The sequence below is a fragment of the Notothenia rossii genome (genome assembly GCF_949606895.1).
Source record: "Notothenia rossii genome assembly, chromosome: 4".
Taxonomy (NCBI): Eukaryota; Metazoa; Chordata; class Actinopteri; order Perciformes; family Nototheniidae; genus Notothenia; species Notothenia rossii.
Genome location: NC_136902.1, coordinates 62,417,713 through 62,440,772, shown reverse-complemented (window position 1 = coordinate 62,440,772; position 23,060 = coordinate 62,417,713). Strand labels below are relative to the sequence as shown.

The following is a 23,060-nucleotide window of genomic DNA, read 5'->3' as shown; positions in this document are numbered from 1 at the left end:
AAACTATGTTTTGTTGTCTTTGAACTGCCCGCTAACAGTAAACTACATCGTGATGTCTTTGAGCAGCAGCCTAAAAAGAAACTACACTGAGTTGTCCTTGAGTTCCAGGCAGTTAACTACACTGTGATTCCATTTTTTTCTGATCAAATCTTTTTCTGATTCATGCAAGTAGGCAATGGCAGTGAAAAAAGTATAATAATTTGAAAGCTTACTCTTAATCATTGTCAATTTATAATGAATATCAAAACAACCCTACTAAAAAGTGTTGACTACAGACTGAGACAAAGGAGATGCACTGGAGCCAAAGTAGTGCAGTCTTGCATGAGTCATGTGACTATTTTGAATTTCTGTATCACACTCACTAAGTCGCATTTGTTCTTTGTGTACACACACACACACACACACACACACACACACACACACACACACACACACACACACACACACACACACACACACACACACACACAAACACACAGTTTCAGCCTGGCAAGAAGGCGAGGCTATTTTCCAGCATCTTGTTTTCATGAAAGCCAGACTCTGGGTAAATGAGGCTATGAGAGGGCTCTGTCTATGGGCTGTTGATGGGGCCTGGCACTGCCATGAGGCACTGGGCAACTGCCAGCTACAATGACCCCTAGTGTAGCAGGAAGGAAGGGAGAGGCTGGAATTGCAATTAGATAAAGGCAGAGCTACATCGAACTTCTCCCTACACACTGATATAGTTCTTGAATAGGGGAGACCAGGGTTAGTTGGCACACGTAAGATCCCAAAACCAGGTCTTGGTTAATACAGTTAAAAGATTTCACGTTTTGTTCCACGACATTAAGTACATCAGTAAACACCCTTTTTGTTAAAGTCTAATGCTTTTCTGTGTCTTTAGAAATTGACAATTGCTAACAAGCGATATAATTAGTATAATTAACATCATCACGCCAAACATTAGCCACCTTTAGCTTGGAAATGTTGTAGTGAAGTCATGCAACTGGGATTTTATTTGTTTATAACTTAACATTAGCTATTTGCTTTTACACGCTGTAACTATTACAAATATGTGTTAATATCCTGCTAAATAAACATGCAGGCAATATAAACCTGTTTCTGTTACAGATCTTATTTTCTGCAGTATTGCAAAATCCAGTCGAAAATTCCCATTGCCTTTTTGTTGGGGGAGCCCTTGCAATGCTAACTTCTTGATCGACCCAGTAGCTTAGGCAGAAATGTACTTTAGGGCGGGCCTGTATAAAATAGGGTGGGCCGGCTTTTTCCAGGGGGAAAAATAACTTTAAGGTAGGCCTGGCCTATAATAATAATAATATATAATAATGCCCATTGCCAAGCATCGTTGTAGCATTTTCCTCCCGAATAATGGTCGAAGACCTGACTGATGATATGAATTCATTGAAATCTCCAATATCAACGTAAGAGCTAGAAAGACACAAAGATAACAAATACATTTAGGCTCCATCCGTATTAGCATCACTTTAGCATACTACCAAAAGTGAACTGTAAACACTAAACAGACAGCAAAGCTACAAAACAGCATACAAACGAATTAGGACACAACCTACATGTTTATATTATAGTTAATACCAACTTTGTGCCTCTTCGGGGGGTGCTAAACTTAAACATAAACTTTATCCTTTACTTTCTCCGTGTTTATATGTAGATTAATCTCCGCTCCTTTTCTCCGTCACGTTGTTTCTATAGCAACAACGACTTCCTGTCAACAGTGTAAACTCGCCTTCAAAATAAAAGCATCTAAATAACACAGGAAGTTAACCTAAATTACATTTAAGAAATATTTACAACTGCAACGAAAGTAACAAAAACAATGTAATATCCTTTTTCAGTTTCACAGAACACAAATTGAGTTATTTACAATCGTTAGGTAACTATTTTATAGCACAGCAACAATAGGTTTTAGCATTCAAACCTGCTCATGGACTTGCAGTGGTCCTCGCTTTTTTTATGTCTCTCCAACGAGTTATGCTGTGCTTCCAGTCTACATATATTCATCCCTCGTAAATGCACCTTCAGCTCCTGGGCTGGGAAAATGTCTGCACATTTTACAGAAAAGCGCGTCCCTGCAGGCAGCTCTCTGCCTCTCTCACGTTACTACGGCGCGCGACGGAACCAACAACCAGTTTTTATGGTAAATGAGTTTGGTTCAGAGGATAAAACACATACAACATTAATTGAACTCGATATTTGTTCACTTGAATTTCACTTTGAATGCTTGGATATTCTCAATGGGTGAATAGATTTTTTTATAATAATAATTAAAAAATAAAATATTACACCGAAGCTTTCTCAGGGTGGGCCAATGAGTAAACTGGGTGGTAAACTTCTTATTTCAAAGACTATCATGATGTTGCTCTCAGTTGGGCAAACTAAAAAGGACTAAAGTCGTTTTTTGAACCTTCTCTTTCCAAATCTAATGACGGTCTCTATTGTTCGTTTTCATCAAGTTTTGACATACAATACATATCATTTTTGTTTGGAAGCAGCATTGTGTAGTTTTTGCTGGTCCTACAATTAAAGTCCCTTGATTGAGCTACTGCTAAATGAAAATCATCAGAGTGCTTGGTCCCAGTCGAGAAACAATTATGTATTTCAATGTATAATTGAATAAAAGAACAATATAGACTTTGGGTTGCTAGCCCCTTCTAACACACTGCCTGTCTTCTCTCTCTGTAGGTGCTGATGACTGTGATGTAGCTATGTGTGTTTCCTGGCGGATTTTGACTCTAATCTCTACCTGGTGACAGGACCGTGATTGTTCATTTCTGCCACCACCTGCACACCCTTTAATACGGTTAGCCATGCCAGATTTATCTGAATAACAAGTAGCATTGGGGGTTTGGGGCGAACTTGAGTGATTATACCTTCCCAACAAAAGACTGCCATGTTTCTGTTAGAATGAGAAACTGAGTGAGGAAAAAGTGAAAAGCAAGTGAGACTGAAGGGGCCAAAGTGCTTGTGTTGGTGACGGAAAAGAAGAGCCATCCTAGCAGTAGGTTGGCATCAATTAAAGCAGCAAGGCCCTGAGGATGACTAGCCTGTTCAAGCGCAGCAGCAGCAATGGAGGCTCCGGGGGCAGCGGGAGTGGCGGAGGTGGGAGCGGCAGCGGCCAGGGGCAGCTCAACAACAGCCGGTCCAACCGGCAGGTCCGTCGCCTGGAGTTCAACCAGGCCATGGAGGACTTCAAGATCATGTTCCCTTCTATGGACTATGAGGTGATCGAGTGCGTGCTGCGCTCCAACAACGGAGCAGTGGACGCCACCATCGACCAGCTGCTCCAGATGAGCATTGACGGACAGGGCTCAGACGACAGCTCAGACTCTGATGACAGCATCCCCCCAGAGGTCAGTTGAAAAGGTCAAAGGGTACCGACAAGCCTAGCCTGTTAATATTGACATTATAAACCAAACCCTCCACTTTTATTTATAGGGATGTCGAGAAACAATACTTTGTTCCTTAATTCTGAAAATGTGATAGTGCTTGCTTTACTATAGTATGGAAGATACCACAGATACTGTCAGGGCTTGAGACTAATGGCATCCAGTTGACAATAGAAAAATGGGTCTGGGTCACGATAAATTCACTTCCAACGCACCCTATTTTTTCTCTGATAATGCTACATTGTGAACTACAAATCAGCGTTGAAAGGTCGGGAGAACAGCTACTTACGTTAGCAGTTAGTTGTTAGCTTTTAGCAGCACTGAACCACTGGGCTCACAGGGAGGGGGCGGGCAGGAGCTCCAACAAGCCGTTTAGGACAGAGTGAATACACATGCTATACAGAGATGCTGTATGAGAAACCAATGTGATTTTGGAAAATTGCACAATATAAGTCTATTTTAGTATACCTCAACAATGGAATTATGATCAGTAGAAATGGCCATGGGACCTTTTAATGTTTCTGAATTTAAACAACAGTCAAATGTGCAACAGTGGAAATCCACTTACTTTGATGTGCAGCACCACTATAACTTCCAAGCTTTGTACTAAAATAAATAAAAGATTAGAGGGAGGTCTACATTTTGCATGTTATATTTCACATGATCTAAACATTATACAACAAACCCTAATTAGGATCAAAGGGGAGCATTTTAAAATTGCAAGTGCATACAGTATGGGCAAGGCAGGTTTAAAACATTTAATAAAGAAAGGCTGTGTTGCACTGTCTGTCTGTTTATAGATTCTTGAGCGAACCCTGGAGCCTGACAGTTCAGATGAGGAACCTCCTCCAGTCTACTCTCCACCAACATATGATATGCACATTTATGACAGGAAATACCCCGAAGCTCCACCAACACCCCCGCCGAGGTAAGGAAGTGCAACTGAACTGATATATAAAAGAAGCTGAAGCCTTTAAGATCCACTTTCAAAGCTTTTTTCAACAAATGAAGTGGACCTCTGATTGTATTGAAGAGATAGGCGGTTTCTAGATGGAAAAACTATTTGCTTCTGTTTTAAAGCCATTACCAAAATTCTAGACAATATTGCTTCACTTTATAGAACTTATCCGTATTTGAATCCTCAATTTGATAGATGTTGATAACTTAGCCAGATACTTTACTATTGTTATTAATTGATTGGATTGTGTCTGCTCTTAATCAAGGCAGTTCAGTACAGTTCTCCATCACCGTTTGGATTAAACGGCTAGGTGTTAATCCTGCTAGACTCTTTGTTTGTAGAAGATCTTGGTGCGCCAGCGCTTTTTGTTTTATCCCCTCCAGGAGACCAACCTGCCAGATATTACTACTGCTTCCCTCCACGTCATTTAGCTTAGCCTTTAGCCTCTGGTTGTCTCCTCTAGCAAACTGCAATAGGCAAACAACCTTTTTCACCATGACTTAGCAAAAATAACACAATGTAGCACAGCAGTTCTATGCTCTTGAATTGACTGGTTTTGGACTTCTGCTCTTTAGGACAACGTGTGCATTTTTTCATTGCACCAAATGGGAACCATGCCTTTATAACATTTTCTGCGAATCCTTGAAGTAAATATTGCAATTAGGATTCATCATCTGGGGATCTTATACATCTTTTTCAAATGTGATGAAATGAATCCAATAGTTGTTCAGATATTTCAATTAAAATGTGAAAACACCAAGATGAAAATGTTTCCTTTTTTAGCCTCTCACCTCTCATGTAAATATGTAATGGTCTGAGATAGCTGCATGTAGTTAATTGGCTGAGATATTCATCTATCCTGTTACTCCATGGGCTCTTACAGATTTGAAGCAGAGCCACCTCCGGGTCACCAGCAGGTCAGAAGCTACCGGAACTGGAACCCTCCTTTGCTCGGAAATCTCCCCGATGACTTTCTACGGATCCTACCGCAACAGTTGGACAGTATCAAGGTAAAAAATGTCGGCTCGATGTTCAATCGATGCATTTGGTTTATTTACATGTCTTAATGTAGTTACATTTTAATTTGTAATAATTCAGAAAATACACATTTTCCTTATAAAATGCAGTATAAAAGCCAATGTTCTTTTCGAAACCAGGTGCTTTGTTAACAGAAATGCAAATCTCAGTTACATGAGTCTAGAAGTATTCAAATCATGTCCAAGACGATCCCTGTAAAGTACATATAGCAGCAGATCCGCAATACTAACTAATATCCGGTCCTGCTTTACCTCAACAGAGCTCTCAGAGCAGTCTATGCCAGCCTTCATCATCCTCAGCTTCTTCCCTAAGCCAATGGACAGCCCAGTCTGCTTCTCGGCCCGGAGGTGCAGGGACCCCTGGAGGTTCAGGTTTGACGACAGGAGCCTCGGAGCAAGACAAGAAACTCAAGCAGTATCTGGAGGACGAGCGCATCGCCTTGTTCCTGCAGAACGAGGAGTTTATGAAAGAGCTGCAGCGCAACCGCGAGTTCCTCGTGGCCTTAGAGAGAGGTATGACTCAGTACACAGGTCACTCCATGCAACACAACTATGCTCATGAGGTCAGTGGCAACAGCTGCAAATGTAAAGACATTTAGGGTTGAGTAAGACATTTAACATAAATGATTGAGATACTGACAAGTTCTTGAGGTTGTTATCCTAAAATGTTCCCTGTGTAGTTTTCTCCTCTAGTATTGCTATGGACCTGTTATTCTATCAGATAATCCATGTTCAAAGGACACTTGGCTGACACAGAACACAGTCATTTTATGTTTTGGTTCAAGTCAACTTGTCCGGGGACATTTCAATGTACTGGACAAACGGTGAAGAATTCCAGATAAATATTATCTGTCTTTAATATTGAGTTTAATAACATGCTTTACAAATAATGTTATCATCATGGCATGCAGATTTATATTTTTTTTCAAAAGGCTTAGGGGGAATTATTATTCCGACTCTATGACCGGAGAGATTTAATTTGTCAGATTTTATCAGAGTTTCCCCGTCAAGTGTGGTAAATGGCGGCTCACATAAACACTACACACTGTGAGGGTTGCACACTTTTCCACTGATCTATGGGTGGTGGTAACGCACCTAATAATGCTGCTATGTACCAGATGAGGAATGAATAAGAAGACTGAAAGCTACTAAACATGAATGGACCAATACCGGATTTAAAATATAAAAAGCTGCTTGGAAACGATTTGACAGGAAGGACAGACGATGGGTTTTGGCGAGTTACACTGTTACACCAGTTTATAAACATTGGGATGGTACACAAGAAAACTCCACAGGGCACAAATACAATATTCTTGCTATTCCATTTAAGCTCAGCCATATCTAGCAGTGGAATTACCTTTTAATTGCTGGTGTTTATTTAATTATTGTGCATTTCTTAGATTTTCTTTACTTTGACAAAATGAATCCCTTATGTCTCCATTCGTCACGTTCTTACATTACTCAGCTTATGATCAAGGTGCTTCCATTGTTGTAGTAGTTATATTTAGAGGCCCACACTATTTTGAAAGGATGAACTTCTCTTATTTCATTTCTTAAAATAAATTTGAAAATGAATGCAAATGTTCTTTAATTAGACCCTCCAGAAAAACGCGGGCAAAAATCCTTGATTATGCGGGCTCAAATCCTTGATTATGCGGGCTCAAATCCTTGATTATGCGATTAAACATGCAGGGTTTTTATTTGATTTTATGCGGTGAAATTGCGAAAAAGAATAGATTTTTTTTAAAATATTGGGCTGTCTCATTTACTCTCTCTCACACACAACCTGCATCGAACGTTAAACCCCTGTCCTATTCAATTAAACACATTCAATATTTATTTATTGTAAAAGCAATTGGGTTCCTTTTAATCACACACACTCTCTCTCTCTCACACACACACACACACACACACACACACACACACACACACACACACACACACACACACACACACACACACACACACACACACACACACACACACACACACACACACACACACACACACACACACACACACACACACACACACAAACTTCTCCGCCTCATTCTGTTTTCATTTACTCGTTCGTTGTCTGAACAGCTTCAATCTTGTAGGCTACTCACTTCGTTTCTTGTAGCCCTCGAAAGGGTTTTGGAGGTTGATGCCTCGGTGAACGTGAGTTGTTTGGCTTTCTTGTCCGCAGCAGCAGAAAGCATTTTCGAATGTTTGAATGAATCAAAGTGGGTCGTCACCGTCGATGTTCTCTAAGCCTTATGCTCCAACACACAGTTGCACGGGGTGCAGAATAGTTTCCCCCGCTTTCGCGAAAGACATCGGGGTACTATGCTTTGCCCGGTCTTTAGCAGAAATGTTCGTCGGTTAAAGAGATGGATCAGATTTTTTCATCTTGGTGTTTTGTCTTTCGTGTGAGTTCCACACGTTCACTCTACGGTGTTGTTTACCTTCTGTGATGCGCGAGCTGATGACGTCGCGTCATCATCATCACTACTTCATGTCAAGACGAGTTAACTTTCTTTTCTTCTCAACTTTGTGTGGAAAAATGCGGGGATTATGCGGCCTTTTCACAAATATGCGGCCTTTTAAAAATCTGCGCCATTTTGCTGATTAAGCGGTAAATTCTGCGATCGCAGGATCGCGTTTTTCTGGAGGGTCTATTTAATAGGGTTTTAAAACTAAATGGAGAAAGCAAATGTCTAATGTTCAGATCAGAACTTAAAAGTTCACACAATCAGTCTTTAAAAAGTTAAACAGCATAAACATGATCACCAACAACATTTTTGGACAGTAAATAATACTACTTCCCACTTTAGAGATTGTTTAATACAGTGAAATGTTTTTGTCAGCGATGGAAATGCTAACGTTTTAGCTAAATGCTTGCCTTGGCTGTTTTGGTGCCCTCATCAGACACTGTTTAGACATACTGAAATGGAGGTTCAGGACTGAGGTGGTTCTGCCATATTGATCCTTCACATCAGTGGTCATAACATCTGCTCTCTGTTTTTAGATCGCTTGAAGTATGAATCAAAGAAATCAAAGTCTCATCATTCATCTAGTATGGAGAGTTGCACAGGTAGATATCAAGCTTCCTCTGCCAAGCTCTTTGCACACTGAACTCTACTGAACATGGAATGGGAATTGGTGCATTCTAGGGCGTCACTGCCATCTTTGGAGGATAGCAACTATAGCAACGTCGGCAGCCATCAATGTCTATCAGCTTTTCACCAGTCATTTTTAAGGTTTTTTTGTATCCAAAATGAAAAATGTATGTGCAGAATATGAAATCTTAAGCGAGAGAAGTTCTTGGTTTAAGAATCTTGACGACTTGCCACCAATCACTGATACAGGTGTCAGCACCTCTCTGGTCTTTGGAGTTAGCGCCTACATCTTCCGGTAATTTAAAAAATGTTAAATCTCCTGTCTAATTTACAAACAGATGGGTACAGTACCTATGGACCCAAGGACAGTACAATCACACAATGATACAATAATTCGGACACAAGTGAGATAGTTATTGCTAACTGAATGCTAACCAAAAAAATCTGTTTATCATTAATCTAATGATATATTTAATTATATTGCGACATTTCATGTTTTATATCGTATTCCCTGTGTAGTGGTTCGTGTTACTTTAGTTAGCTAATTTTTGAAAACTAAACCGTTAGCAGACAGCTGCCACCCAAAAAATGTATCATCTGCTTCCCTGTTAGCTTCCCATGTTAGCTATGTCTTACTGATCAGGGGCCGTATTCACAAAGGATTTTAGGGCTCAAAGTAGCTCCTAACTGGCGAATTTAGGTGAAACTCCTAAACATAATGGGTGTGTCAGTCTTAAATTTAGGACTCCTAATTTTATTCGCTAAGAGCAATTCACAAAGTATTTTAGGCCTAAAAGTAGCACCTAAGTCTGGGAGAGCTTAAAAGTCCTCGAGAGGACTCCTAACTCAGTAAGACCTATTCACAAAGAATCTGAAAATGGCTGAGAGACGAAATGTTTTGGAGACAATGGAAGACTGTGAATTGATCAAGAGATATAGGCTAAATCGTGAGGGTATCAAACTTGTTGTGGAATTAGTGCGGGATGCAATAACATCCCCGACTAACAGGAATAACCCGATTAGTCCGGAAATAAAATGTTTGGCAACACTACGATATTTAGCAACAGGGAAAATGCAACTTTGCAATGCCGACGATTTAGGAATATCGCAACCATCAGTCAGCTGTGCCATAAACCAAACCATCAGCGCGCTCTCTAGACCACATATCATCCAACAGTTTATCCGGTTTCCTTTGGACAATCAACAACTACACAGGATCAAAGCCAACTTCATGGCAATTGCAGGTATGCCCGGTGTGGTCGGTGCTATTGACGGGACGCACATAAAAATAATTGCGCCATCAAAAGATGAGGACGTGTTCATCAATAGAAAGAAAGTACATTCCATCAACACGCAGATTATTTTCATTCATCATGATAGGGGGGCTTTAACGGTGGTATGGGCTGTTATTGAAAGTGTTTAAGTGCTGGAAATATGCTCATTGGATAATAGTTTGCGGGGTGCTTTTAATTGCCTCCTCGATTTAATGCAATTTACGTATTTGTATTGTTTGCTCTCTCTCTTTAACGTGCATATACAACGTCATTATCGTGGTCTGCACAAACTTGTCATCATGCGTGTATTCTGCTAACTGCACTGTCCATAACTATTTGATAGGAATACATTTCTAGCCTAGGCTATTTCCTTGTTTTTCGGTGATTTAGTGGGCTCGTTTGTGGGATGTTGCGGATGAGTTTCACCGAGACCGCCTGCTCTGAACAACCAATCACCGTACTGACCGCTTCTAAACTCATGCACGAGAATCGACGTAATCCATAGCAACGGCGCGTCACTCTTAGTTCACTCTTAGTTCACTCTGAGTGATTTATCCTTAGTATGAGTAGGTCTCAGCGGCTTTGTGAATAACTTTTAAGAAAAAACTCCTACGTAAAATGTTTTAGCGCGAGTTAGGAGCACTCCTAGCGGTAAGATAAAATGCTTTGTGAATACGGCCCCAGGTTTCCATCTTGGAAAAGTATTGAATGTATTCATATGGGAATTTCATTTGAATTGTTATCTTGGGATTGTCTGTTATAGCCAACCATACAACAGTGCCTGTCGACCATGTTTTAAACGTTTATTTGATAGGGTTAAGGCTACTTTGCTCACTGTAATGGTTAGTCAACTGGTATCCTTCAAAGATGTCCGACTTGCCATTGATGCCGTCACCTTCCCATTCCCTATACTAGTTTGGGTTTTGTCTCTTCATTCACTGTGAGAGTTGTTTGTTGTGTGAAGGTTTTGCACTACTATAAATACCTGCTACTACAGTTGAAGCGTGTGTGTCAGTACATCAGTGTGTGTGTGTGTGTGTGTGTTTGTGTGTGTGTCTGTGTTCAGGAGAACAGTACTCCGCAGCTTCAATGGACGCCGTCTCAGATGACGCCATGTTCAGAGACAAACTCAATCACATGGGCAAATGTAAGTCAATTACGTCACAACACTACTGATATTTCACTAAAATTAGCATTTCCTATTGTAGTGGCTGACCTAGGATATTTTTCTCCTCTAGCAACAAGAAAGAAGCTGTTTGAAATTGCCAGAACGTTCTCAGAAAAGACAAAGCGGAGAAAGTCCAAAAGGAAGATGCTCCTGAAGCACCACTCGTATCCTTTGCTTTACCTTGAGAATATACTAACCGTAACCCACCTGTTTTAAGGTTGTAGCCAAATCACATTTATATACCACAGTTGTTAACCATCTAAAAAGTTAAGGATCATCTTCCATTACTGATCTGTCTGTGAGTCCATCAATTGTGAGACTGATTGTTTTCTTAACTAAGCTCCTTTCCAGATTGGGAACAGCCAACTCTACGGCAAATCTCCTGGACGATGTGGAGGCAAACCCCTGTGGTAAGGACTGCATGTCATCCAAACAATGTAACATGGAGCTTTTGTCAAAAAGCAGTGTCTACCAAGGTCTTGTGTCCCCATAGTGTATTTTTCTCACCTTGTTTAAGAGAGCTTTACCCCCTTGCCTTAACTGTTTGTTTTACAATGTTTTTTATCCATTACAACCAACTGGAAGATTTTTGTTCTCAAACTTTAAATTGAGCTTTACCTCTTAATCTGATGTCTCTGTTCCAGAGGAAGATGGTCAGCCCAGAAGAACTAACACTCAGGAACAGAATGAGCAGCGCCATGAGCCAGTAGTATGGTAAGTAATCCCAGCTTCTATAGACTAATGCTGCTTCTCAATTTACGAACTTCTGTATTTATATTTGCCGTTTTGGGCACATAAGTGCATCCCAATTCAAAGTATGACAAAATGCACAGTGAGTACCTTGATGGCACTATCAATAACAGCGGGTTACGTATTGTATATAAGCACAGGCGGAGCCCTCTACTGGACTCTATGGGTACTACTCTCTATCGAGCTGTGCGTGCCTTCACCTTCTGAGTTTACGTAAACGTAGCCGGCTAATCGGGGCGAGCCTACCTGAATGCGCGTGCAGGCCCACAGTATATAAGGCGGCTACACCCGCCGCCCACTAACCTATACACTCTTCAGCGAGCTGTTATATTGCACACAGGCTCCGCCCTCTACTGGACTCTATGGGTACAGTGGGCGGAGCCCCGATGTATACACGCCCTGTCATCCAACAACATCGATCCACCACACCGTCCCTGACCGGCTTTGGCTAAAAACCATTGCGTCCCCACTTAGCGAAGTCGGGGCCGCAATTTCGATAAGTCACACTCACACAGCTTACTTCTTGTAGAGTGTGCATGGAAAAGACCTGTGCGGAGACTCCGTCTGGAGCCTACCGCGCACCATGTTCCCCAGGTCCCTCAGGAGCATGGGAAACCATAAGTGCACCACGTCCCCCACACTCACACACGCTCCGTGTATAGTGGCATGGACAATAGTGAGGAAGGCTCTCCCAGCCTGCCTCCAGACCTGTACGGGGCTGATTGCGCACCATGTCTCCCGAGTCCCTCAGGAGCATGGGAAAACATAAGTGCACCATGTCCCCCCCACTCACACACGCTCCGTGTAGAGTGGGCATGGGCAATAATGAGGAAGGCTCCCCAGCCTGCCTCCAGCCCTGTATGGGGCTGATTGCGCATCATGTCTCCCGAGTCCCTCAGGAGCATGGGAAAACACAAGTGCTTTAAGTCCAGGGGGGGGGGGGGGGTCAGAAACCTGCTGACCCACAGCCACCCCCCTTCTCACTAGTCATGTGTTGCCTCGGCAAGCACAGACGACGAGAAGGAGGCAGACATGTCCAGGAGATAATATTTTATGAAGGAGCCTGGCGTAGACCAAGACGCTGCTGTGCATATATCTTCTACACTCACGCCGCTGAATAAGGCTGTTGACACAGCCACAGCCCGTGTAGAATGTGCACGTACCCTAGTGGGGAGGGCTCTCCCCGCCCGTCCATAGGCATGTGTAATGCACTCGCAGAGCCATCCTGCTAGGCGCTTCTTGGAGAGAGCTTTTCCAGCCACACCATCCCCAAAGCACACAAACAGTTGTTCAGTGCGCCTAATGGTAGCCGTGCGCTCTACATAGCATGCTAGCGCCCGCACTGGGCAGAGGAGGTGCAACTTAGCCTCCCTGGCCCCAACATGGGGTGGAGGATTAAAGTCACCTAACTGAATAGCCCTTGATCTGAATGAATTTCTTATACTTTTAGGAGTAAAGGAGGGGTGCGGCCTGAGTGTCGCCCCGCTACGGTCACCCCGGATCAACAGACAGCTTGGGTGCACTGACAGAGCGGTCAACTCAGACACTCTTTTGACCGAAGTCAAGGCAAGTAGCAATGCTGTCTTCCATGACAGTGCTTTCAGGGAGGAAAGCTCCAGAGGCTCAAATGGTTCTGTGACCAGAGCCTCGAGCACCAACGGCAGGTCCCACTGTGGGGCGGAGGCGCGCACTACCGGGCGCTGCCTCCTGACCCCCTGCAAAAACCGCGTCATAAGCGGCTGACTGAAGGCTGACCTGCCTCCAAATCCCTCATGGCAGGACGAAATGGCTGCTGCGTACACCTGAACAGACCTGAGGAATCGCCCAGGACTGGCCCACCATCATCTGAGTTAACCCCACGTACCACGGCGCCAGGCGGCGATTTGGGGCCACCAGGATGATTGACAGCTGTTCCCGCCTCACCCTCTCCAGGAGGGGGGGGGGATAAGGTGCAGCGGTTGAAAGGCATAAAGCAGCTTCCTTGGCCATGGCTCGTGTGCAAATTCGTCTACCCCCGAGGGTGGGTTGTCCCACCGAGCCAGGGAGAACCACAGGGCACAGTGGCTGTTGCACAGATTGGCGAACAGGTCCACCTCTGCTCTCCCGAACTGAGTCCAGACCTGCTTCACCACCTCCGGGTGAAGCCTCCATTCGTCTGGCAGGGGTCCGCCTCTTGACATGAGGTCGCCCGCCCCCCGTTCTCCCGTCCCGGGATGTGCAAGGCCCTTAGAGACAACACAATCTGTGACACCCACAGCCACAGGTTCTCTGCTGCGGTCAACAAGGCTATTGAACGGACTCCGCCTTGCCTGTTGATGTACGCCACTGTGGTGCGGTTGTCGCTCCTTACTAGCACATGTTTGACCTGTATTAAGGGTTTGAAGTGCTGTAGGACCAACATCACGGCTTGCAGCTCCAGGAGGTTGCTGTGCCACGCCTCTGCCAGAGGCCAGCAACCACCCACAGCTCTCTCTAGGCACGTCCCCCCCCATCCTGTCACTGAAGCGTCTGTAAAGACTGATATAGGAGGTCACCTGCCCCAGTGGAGTTCCCCTCCGCAGATTCTCTGGGGTTCCCCAGAATCGGAGGTTGCTCTCTACTGAGGGGGGGATGGTCACCAGACGCCGTTTGTGTCTTCTGAGATTTAAACGAAGGCTGATAAACCACCTCTGCATGCGACGTGCATGCAGGAGTCCGAGTGGCACTACGGAATGAGCAGCCGTCATGAAACCCAAGGTCTGCATGATGTTCAAAGCTGTCACTGTCACCCCCTGACGCAGCCTGCAGACCGCCCGCAACAGGGACGCCTGTCTGTTTTCTGTCAGGGTGGCCCGTAGCCTGCCTGCATCGAGCACCACCCCCAGTTATTCTACCTACTCATGAGGTATGGGGGAGCTCTTCTTCCAATTGATCGCAAAACCTAACTTGGTTAGATGAAGGATCAACTGGGCTGTGTGAAACATTGCCCATTCCCTGGACCTGGCCATGACTATGAGGTCGTCCAGATAAAAGAACACCCTCATGCCATGGTCGCGCAGCGGCTGCAGTGCCGTGGCCACACATTTGCTGAACGTGCGTGGGGATAGGGAGTAGCCGAACGGCAGCCTGTTGTACCTGTGTTTTGGGGCAATTTTGACATGAAAGTAAGCGTCCTTCAGGTCGATGGTTGTAAACCAATCGCTCGGCCACACCAGCCCCAGCACCTGTTTTACAGTCAACATGTGGAATTTTCTGCATGCAATGTGCCTGTTCAGACCTAGAAGATCCAGAATGGGCCTGAATTCCCCTGTTTTCTTGGGAACCAGAAAATACAGGGAATAATGCCCCTTCTCTCTGTCTTGAGGGTGCACAACAGACACCGCCTGTTTCTGCAACAGGGCCTGAACCTCTGCCGAGAGAAAACCTATCTCCTCTTGGGATGACAGATTTGGCTCTCTTATGCCTCTGAATGGAGGAGGGATGCTGTGGAACTGGAGTGAATATCCCAGCCTCAGTGTCCTGTCCATCCACTCTGTTAACACACAACTGTCTTTCCATTCCCCATAACATTGTGTTAGGGAATGTGCCATCAGCTGTGGAGCTACAGCTATAAAGTTGTGATACTCCCTGGTGGCTGGTGAATATCGGAGGCAGGATTCATCCTCGCGTCCTGGGTGGAGAGAGCCCTCTCCGCCGGGACTCTACCTCCCGCCGCCCATCAACTCCGATCGGGCGGCGCACCCCAACCCGCGGCCCTCTGCTGACGCGGGGCCGGGGCAGGATTTCTCCGGGATCGCCCAGCTTGGCTCCGTGGAGACCTCTGGAATCGCCGTGCAGAGCTGGGCGGGTGAGCAGGAGAGGAAACGGAAGCTATGGGAGCCGAGGCCCTGCGCCTGTCTCTCCTTCTCACTGTCGCCCCGCTGAGGGAGAGCCAGCGGCAGCATCCGGCTGAGCTGCTCTCTTTCCTCCTCCAAGCGGCGAAAGCGCTGTGTTACCGCAGTAACGGACCCAAAGAGCCCTGCCGTGGATATGGGGGCTCCCAGGAGATCGTCACAGTCCGACCTAGACAATGCCGTGAGTCCCAACCACACATGACGTGACCCCACTGTGGCTAGGGACATCACACGGCCAGCTGAAGCCGCCACACCGTTCACCAGATTATTAATCTGTCCAATGCAACGGTCCGCATAATCGACCGAGTCGCCCTGAGACGAGGGGGCGGAGGTTTCTGGTTGAGGGGTAATCAGTGATACCCCCAACACGCCCAGGTTGTTGGCCGCCGCGCCCATCTGTGCCCCGAGGCGAAATAGCCTATCTAAATATTCCAACGCCTCACGGTCACGAGGCAGCGGGGGCAGGGGCCTTCTCCCCTCTGCCCAACCAGCTGCCTGGGGAAGTAGATGGGCCGCCAGGCTCTCATCTAAGGGGGGCACACCGGGACACACTGAGTCCGGTTGGCCCTCTAGCCTTAGCAACCCCGTCATGCCGGCAACCGAAGCTCTCGCCCTGAGAGGTTGCCGCCACGTCGCCTCCACACACTGCCATACGTCCGGCAGCAGGGGCGAGACAAAAGCCGACTGGGCCGGCTGGACCGGGCCATAAAACCCCTGACGGAGTCGGCTTACCGGTCTGGGTTGTAGCGGAGGAGGAACCGTCAAGCCTGCACGCTCCGCTGCCATGGCCATCACCAGCGGGAAATCCTGACGAACGGATCGGCGTGGTGGCCCCACGCTGCCAGAACCGCCTGACAGCGAGAAGTCCTCCTCATCTTCTTCCTCCTCGACAAGCGGGGCAGCATGGCTGGCCGGAAGCGCGAAGACGAAAGGCACCTCTCCGTCCTCCTCGTCCATCTCCACCACCTCCACATCGCCTCGGTCCAGATCGTCCTCAGGAACGACATATTCCGCCTGCCGGAAATGGTCCAGGTGATGCTGCCGTCGGAGCCGCGGGAGCGCCCGACAGGCACTGCAGGTCGGGGAATGTCCACCACCTTCCATGGCGTGGTCGGCCCCCAGACACTCGAAGCAGAACCGGTGTGGATCCGCGCCCGCGATCAAACCCGGGCAGGTGGGGCATGGCCGAGCTTCTAGCAATGGTGAGTCCATTTCTTTATTCTCAATCTTCGTTTTCGTATTAACTCTTCGTGTCAGCTCGTCTGAAGAGAAAAAAGATAGTGGGCGGCGGGTGTAGCCGCCTTATATACTGTGGGCCTGCGCGCGCATTCAGGTAGGCTCGCCCCGATTGGCCGGCTACGTTTACGTAAACTCAGTAGGTGAAAGCACGCACAGCATGATAGAGAGTAGTACCCATAGAGTCCAGTAGAGGGCGGAGCCTGTGTGAAATATAACAGTGAAGAAGTATGGAACGCTGGACACTTTATAACCAAAATAAAAGATATGCCATGGATTATGATGCATCCCATTTGTCATACCATTTAATAAGATCATCTCAAATGGAAAGGTTTACTGTTAAGTTTTCCTTCAAAAACTACGTATTTCCATATTACAATGTTACAAATCCTTGAGCTAAGTCCTTACATGGGCCACATGCACTGCAGGGGCCACGTGCACTAAAGCTGAGTCCTTACTGCAGGGGCCACATGTACTAAAGCTGAGTCCTTATATGGGCCACATGTACTGCAGGGGCCACGTTTACCGAAGATGCTCATTCATTGTTTGATTTTATGATGGAAACCCATATCAGACAGACTCTCGTCTACATTTCAGATCCTCCTGTGCTGCACCATATCAGGGTTACCATGGCGACGGCAACATGACCCATGGGAGCCGGCCTTGCAGCTCTTCCTGTCTCCCCCTGCTCCCCCACCCTAATCCGATACCAGACAATGTAAGGCCCAGGGAGAAGGGGGACGACATTATAACACTTTGTTAACATATCATTTTAAACGTAAAGGTAAAAGCATTAGTCCTGACAGTATTCACCGGCTTCCTTTAACCCAGTGACGGAACACTTCTACCATATGAACCTTTCTTACTCACACACTATGTATCTGACTGCGAACCACAGGCATTTCAGATGCTTTCTATACACTAAACCATGTAGAGCTTTTTTACCATGTTTTCTTAATCACATTGTAATATTCTGCTGTTTTTCCATGCCCGGGGTTACGTAAGTGACAGAATATTGCGGCCATTAAAGTTGTGGCTGCCCAGATGTCAACACTTTGTATCAAACTGATCACATTTAAAGGATCGTTTTTCGGACAGCGACGGAGCAGCTTATTGGTTTGCTCTGTTTGCAAGGTGAAAACTATGTCATTCATACTGTAGCATAGAACACTACAACAACACCAGGATGACAGATAATGAGCAGAAAGACATGACAACCTCTCTACTATGTTTCAATAGAATAGAGTATAGCAGGGATGACTTCTAAACCCTCTTTACCAGACTAGTGGTAAATACAAGCTTGCTTTGTCCTACGACATATAATACGTCAGTAATTACCCAACTGGTAAACGTCTAAAGCTTTAATGTGTCTTAAAAGGAGAAACTAAATAAGACTACTAAACGTCAACACTTCAAGGATGAGTTCGCCTTAGGATAAGCGGTGTGGACAAAAAGTTATGTTACGGTCAAGTAGTACGATTATAGCATTAAGTTAGCTACTTTTGACGTTAGCATTATACTTCAACTTTTATAAAAAATAGTTTCAATATGTGGAGATTATCATTCTAAACAAAATGTGTAGGCTTCATAAATGTGTGTTTGCCACAGATCTAAGATTCCAAAATCCAATGGAAAAACCCCATTGCTTATCTTTTAGGTAGCCCTTGCAATGCTCACTTCAGGATTAGCTTAGAAAAGCACTCAATCCCTTCACCACTGTATTACCTTATACAAATAGGTTATAACTCAGGTCACAGTCTAAAGGCAAACTTATTAATAGCTCAGAATGAACATACTTTCAGGAAGGGGCCCTGAAGGCATCACAATGTGAAGAGAGAAGATGAAACAGTGCTGTGTGGTTGGAGGAGGGTCAATTTGTGTGAAGTACAATGAGGCCTTCGGGGTATGATATAAGCATATGGTGAATATACCATGGTAAAACACATGCTACTTTCCCACACAGCCACATTAGATTGATTAAGATGAAAAGGAGCATGATGTGGAATTTGTTCGGTTAGCAGCGTACAATTTTAACATTTCGGTGGCCCCCATTTGTAATTGGAGCAAAGCAGCGGTGGCCTAGAGAGGGATGGACAAATACAGTAAAATAGTCCCGCCTTTGGATGTGTTCTCATGGTGGAGAGCCAGTGAGGGCTCTCAGCTTCGTTGCTGCGCTAGTGCAGGTGGCAGGTTTAAAGAAACAGCACCCCCCTCCTCCAGGATATCATCTGCTCTGCTCTCCATTCATTGCTCCGCTGTATTCTGCCATGTTTCCTGAACTCCTAAGATGTTATGAAGATAAGAATTATCTTCCAGACTTTTTTGGCATATTCTTTAATGTCCCCTGAGTCTTTGGGCAAATCATGTGTTTGTTGATCTCATCTTTGCGAGCTCAGAGGAACACGAGTGATAGAAATGTCTCTTGGAGGATAAAGTATCTGAAAGGTGATTGGAGGATCACCCTGTGAACAGTCATTCTGATATGGTGTGGACAAGAGTAAAGACAGAACAAAAGAAAAACACAAAATGACTTGATATGTAATGGTAGATGTGAAATTAGCATGGGTAAGAGGTTTGATGTAGCCTGTGTGAACAGTCAGAGTTGGAGAATGAGTAAAGTTCTCCCTTTGTGCATAAAATGTTTTGTTTCCACCTCAGAAAATCTACACAAATGAACCTTTCTGGAAATGTTTTCACAGTTTTGTGTGTTATCTATCCCCTTTTGATTAAACTACTTACATGTGTTATTTGCTTATTTAGGGATGAGCGAAGTTTGATGTCTGAAAGTGATTTATAGTAAGTAATTGGACCATTCCAGTGTTAATGCATGTTTTAGACCATTTAATATAAGTCATGTACACACAACTTTACTTGTAAAGCTAATTTCTCACTATTTTTATAAAAAAAATATATCATGTGACTGGAGGGAGACAACAGTTGTGAGAAACCCACAGAAAGATCTCGCTATCTCTCAATGGGCATTTCAGTATTTTTCAACTCATTGTTTTGGAGCAGATTTTACTCAATGAAACGCCCTGATGAGAAACCTGCTGTTGAACTCTTAATGAAGGCTAATGTAGCTCTGTGTCCTGGAAGGTGTTTACCACTATTGTGAGAATATATGTTGTCAATGTTGTGTTTACAGTACTGCTGCCACCAGGCTGAAAAATGCAGAAACACGAGGAGTAGTCATGTATTATATACTGTGTATGTAGGGGGCAACAGTGCTTCATCACAATAAACTGTGTCTCATTTCTCATTCACACTATTTCCTAAAGTTCACTTTAAAAACTACATTTTCAAGAAGTTGTTTGGCAACAATGTCAAGCACTGACCTTTCAACGTGCAACAGAACAGTTTATCTTCATTTAACAGAGCCGTGCAAGCTAGCAGCGGAGGAAACCAGAGAAACAAAACTAGCTAGCTGTTTTCACTGTGAGGCTCTGCGCCCAACATCGTGGTGGGAAAATTCAGCTTAAGAAATGGTGGCCAGGGCCCAGTAGTTCAAAACTTTTCATCTCAATCAGATCTGATCAGATTTTGAAATCCCATTTTTTTGTGATCCAGGATCAGACAACTCGGCCAGATTTTGTCCCAATATTTCAAAGCAATTCAGGATAGGATCACCCTGATCCAGATTCAGACTTTTCAAGATTACTAGATCCTGAATATCAGTGCTTTAATCTTACCGATCTCCATCTAGTGGATACGAAAAATAATACAACGAAGCTAAGAGACCACATTGCAGAGACATCTATTGTCCGCAATTATTTTTGAAAGGTGATGACAGATGATTGACTTTTTTTTTGTTGAAGATATGTTTTCTTTAATCTAAATTACATTTGTGATTGATAATCTTTGTTTTGATACTTTTATGAGCATACACATTTATGTCATCAACATTTGGTTGAAAACAAAATAGGCCACCACAAACGTGATCAAAAAAGGAAAAATAAAATTGATTTGCCATGAAGGCTAAATGTTTTTTATTATTTCAGTTAACAAACTTTGCCATCTTATTTATATTGAAACATATTTTTAAATAAATTGTACAGTACATTTTGCTCTGGTAATGCACCAGGTGGGATCAAGATAATCCAGTTTTTTGGGATCAAACTGATCCCAATCCTGTGTTGTCGGTTTGAACTATCTGTTTTGAAGATTTGATCCAGATTAAAGCTTGGATTTGATGTCCAGGGCCCAGGAGTTCAAAACTTTTAATCCCTATCTGATCAAATCAGATTTGGATTTTGGGGAGTTCAAAACCAAAAAAAGGATTAGGATGACTTTGATATCCGATCAGATCAGGAAATCCAATCAAAGCTTTAATCTGGATCAGATCTTCAAAACGGGTAGTTCAAACTGACAACACAGGATTGGGATCAGTTTGATCCCAAAAAACTGGATTACCCTGATCCCACCAGAGGGGTGGATTTCCAGTGGATTACCAGAGCAAAATGTACTGTACAATTTATTTTAAAATATGTTTCAATTTAAATAAAATGGCAACGTTTGTTAACTGAAATAATACACACTTTTTAGCCTTCATGGGAAATACATTTTATTTTTCCCATTTTTGCTCACGTTTGTGGTGGCCTATTTGTTTTTCAACCAAATGTTGCTGACATAAATGTTGATGCTCATAAAAGTGTAACAGCAAAGATTGTCAATCAAAAATGTAATTTAGATTAAAGTAAAAATATCTTCAACAAAAAAAAAGTCCATCTGTCATCACCTTTCAAATAAAAAAATATAATTAGACATTATAGATGTCTCTGCAATGTGGTCTCTTGTCTTCCTTGTATTATTTTTCATATCCACTAGATGGCGATCGGTAGGATTAAAGCACTGATATTCAGGATCTAGTCATCTTGAAAAATCGTAATCTGGATCAGGGTGATCCTATCCTGAATTGCTTTGAACTCCAGGGACAACATCTGGCCGACTTGTCTGATCCTGGATCACAAAAAATGGGATTTGAAAATCTGATCGGATCTGGTTGAGATTAAAAGTTTTGAACTCCTGGGCCCTGATCTGATCGGATATCAAAGTGATCCTAATCCTGTTTTTTGGTTTTGAACTACTCAAAATGCAAATCTGATCCGATCAGATAGGGATTAAAAGTTTTGAACTACTGGGCCCTGGTGCTCTTAATGTTCAAAATATTTCAACTTCGTCCTCAATTGTTGATGACTTTCCAACGCACAAACTCAGATAACCACTGTATGTAGCGATGCAAGCTAGCAGGGGAGGTAATGATAGAAACAAAATGTAGCTAGCTGTATTCACCGGTTTTTCGCTGCATAGCCTCGCAGTTAAAACGGATAGTTACGTTTTTTATTTCTATCATTACCTTCCCTGCTAGCTTGCTCAAAGGGCAAAGCATTTTTCATGTGAAGGCATCTTAACGAACTTTAAAAACCAACACATTGAAACGTTGAGACTGTACTAGTGTTTCATTTCAATCACAACAAATATAATGTAATTCTTTTAAACAAAGATAAAGAGAGCCGGTAAACGCAGCATTACGGATGGCTGGCTCTTGATTTTAGGTCCCGACCTTTCACCCAGCCACCGGAACAACTCCCAAAAAAGGAGCCTTCTCACAGCACACAGTGTGGCCTCTTTAAAGTAAAAATGTTTCAAGAAGTTATTAAGTGTAAATAACTACTTTAACTAGTCTCCATTCCATGGGGTGTCCTGTGAGTAGGCTCACCTACATGCCGCTGTCGTCCCTAATGTTTAATCCAGCTGAGCGTTTCAAAATGTCTGCTGTGAACCGGGGTCCACTGAAAAAATATGAGTAGATGTGTTGAAATGTCAAACAGTTTGAGTTGTCTGGAGCATTTGTGCGTCTGGTTTGTGTCGTGGTGTGTTAGTGGGTCGATTTTTCTTAAGGAAAACTTGATGTCTTCTGCTCTCAGGGAAACCCACCCAGATTATTCTCCTCAATTTCGCTTTGATTACTTCCCCTCCATGAGTCTTCCTCAACACAGCATAGGAGGTCACAAATGTAGGACACTATTTTGCAGCTCTCGCAGTTTATTTAGTTACTCGGACGTTTTTTCTGCGGAGTTGTTGAAACAAACGTAGGTCACATGATGCCAAACAATGATGGGAGTGTAGTTCCAGTAAAGAGCACAGGCTTCGGGAAGTGTCGGAAAGCCTATGCTGCGTTCACACCGGACGCGATGCGAATATTCGCTTTGCTCTAATGCTGCGTTCAGACCGGACGCGCGGTGATGTTTGGGGGCGGCGCG

The 23,060-nt window shown here is 44.1% G+C and overlaps 1 protein-coding gene across 8 annotated transcripts in view; it reads left to right on the top strand.

Moving 5' to 3' along the window:
* Positions 1-23,060, top strand: part of cuedc1b (CUE domain containing 1b) — a 35,444-nt gene that overhangs the window by 10,912 nt on the left and 1,472 nt on the right. For 4 of the 8 annotated variants that reach the window (XM_079677277.1, XM_079677278.1, XM_079677280.1 and 1 more), the window contains exons 2-11: positions 2,701-3,368; positions 4,205-4,332; positions 5,246-5,372; positions 5,660-5,912; positions 8,410-8,475; positions 10,790-10,921; positions 11,013-11,106; positions 11,294-11,352; positions 11,587-11,656; positions 17,398-20,063. In XM_079677277.1, coding sequence (XP_079533403.1) covers positions 3,054-3,368; positions 4,205-4,332; positions 5,246-5,372; positions 5,660-5,912; positions 8,410-8,475; positions 10,790-10,921; positions 11,013-11,106; positions 11,294-11,352; positions 11,587-11,656; position 17,398 — 1,245 coding nt within the window. In that variant the 5' untranslated portion in view covers positions 2,701-3,053 and the 3' untranslated portion in view covers positions 17,399-20,063. Of the gene's footprint in view, positions 1-2,700; positions 3,369-4,204; positions 4,333-5,245; positions 5,373-5,659; positions 5,913-8,409; positions 8,476-10,789; positions 10,922-11,012; positions 11,107-11,293; positions 11,353-11,586; positions 11,657-17,397; positions 20,064-23,060 lie in introns of those variants that run through there. The other 4 variants (XR_013807426.1, XR_013807425.1, XM_079677281.1 and 1 more) reach the window with 4 other exon arrangements.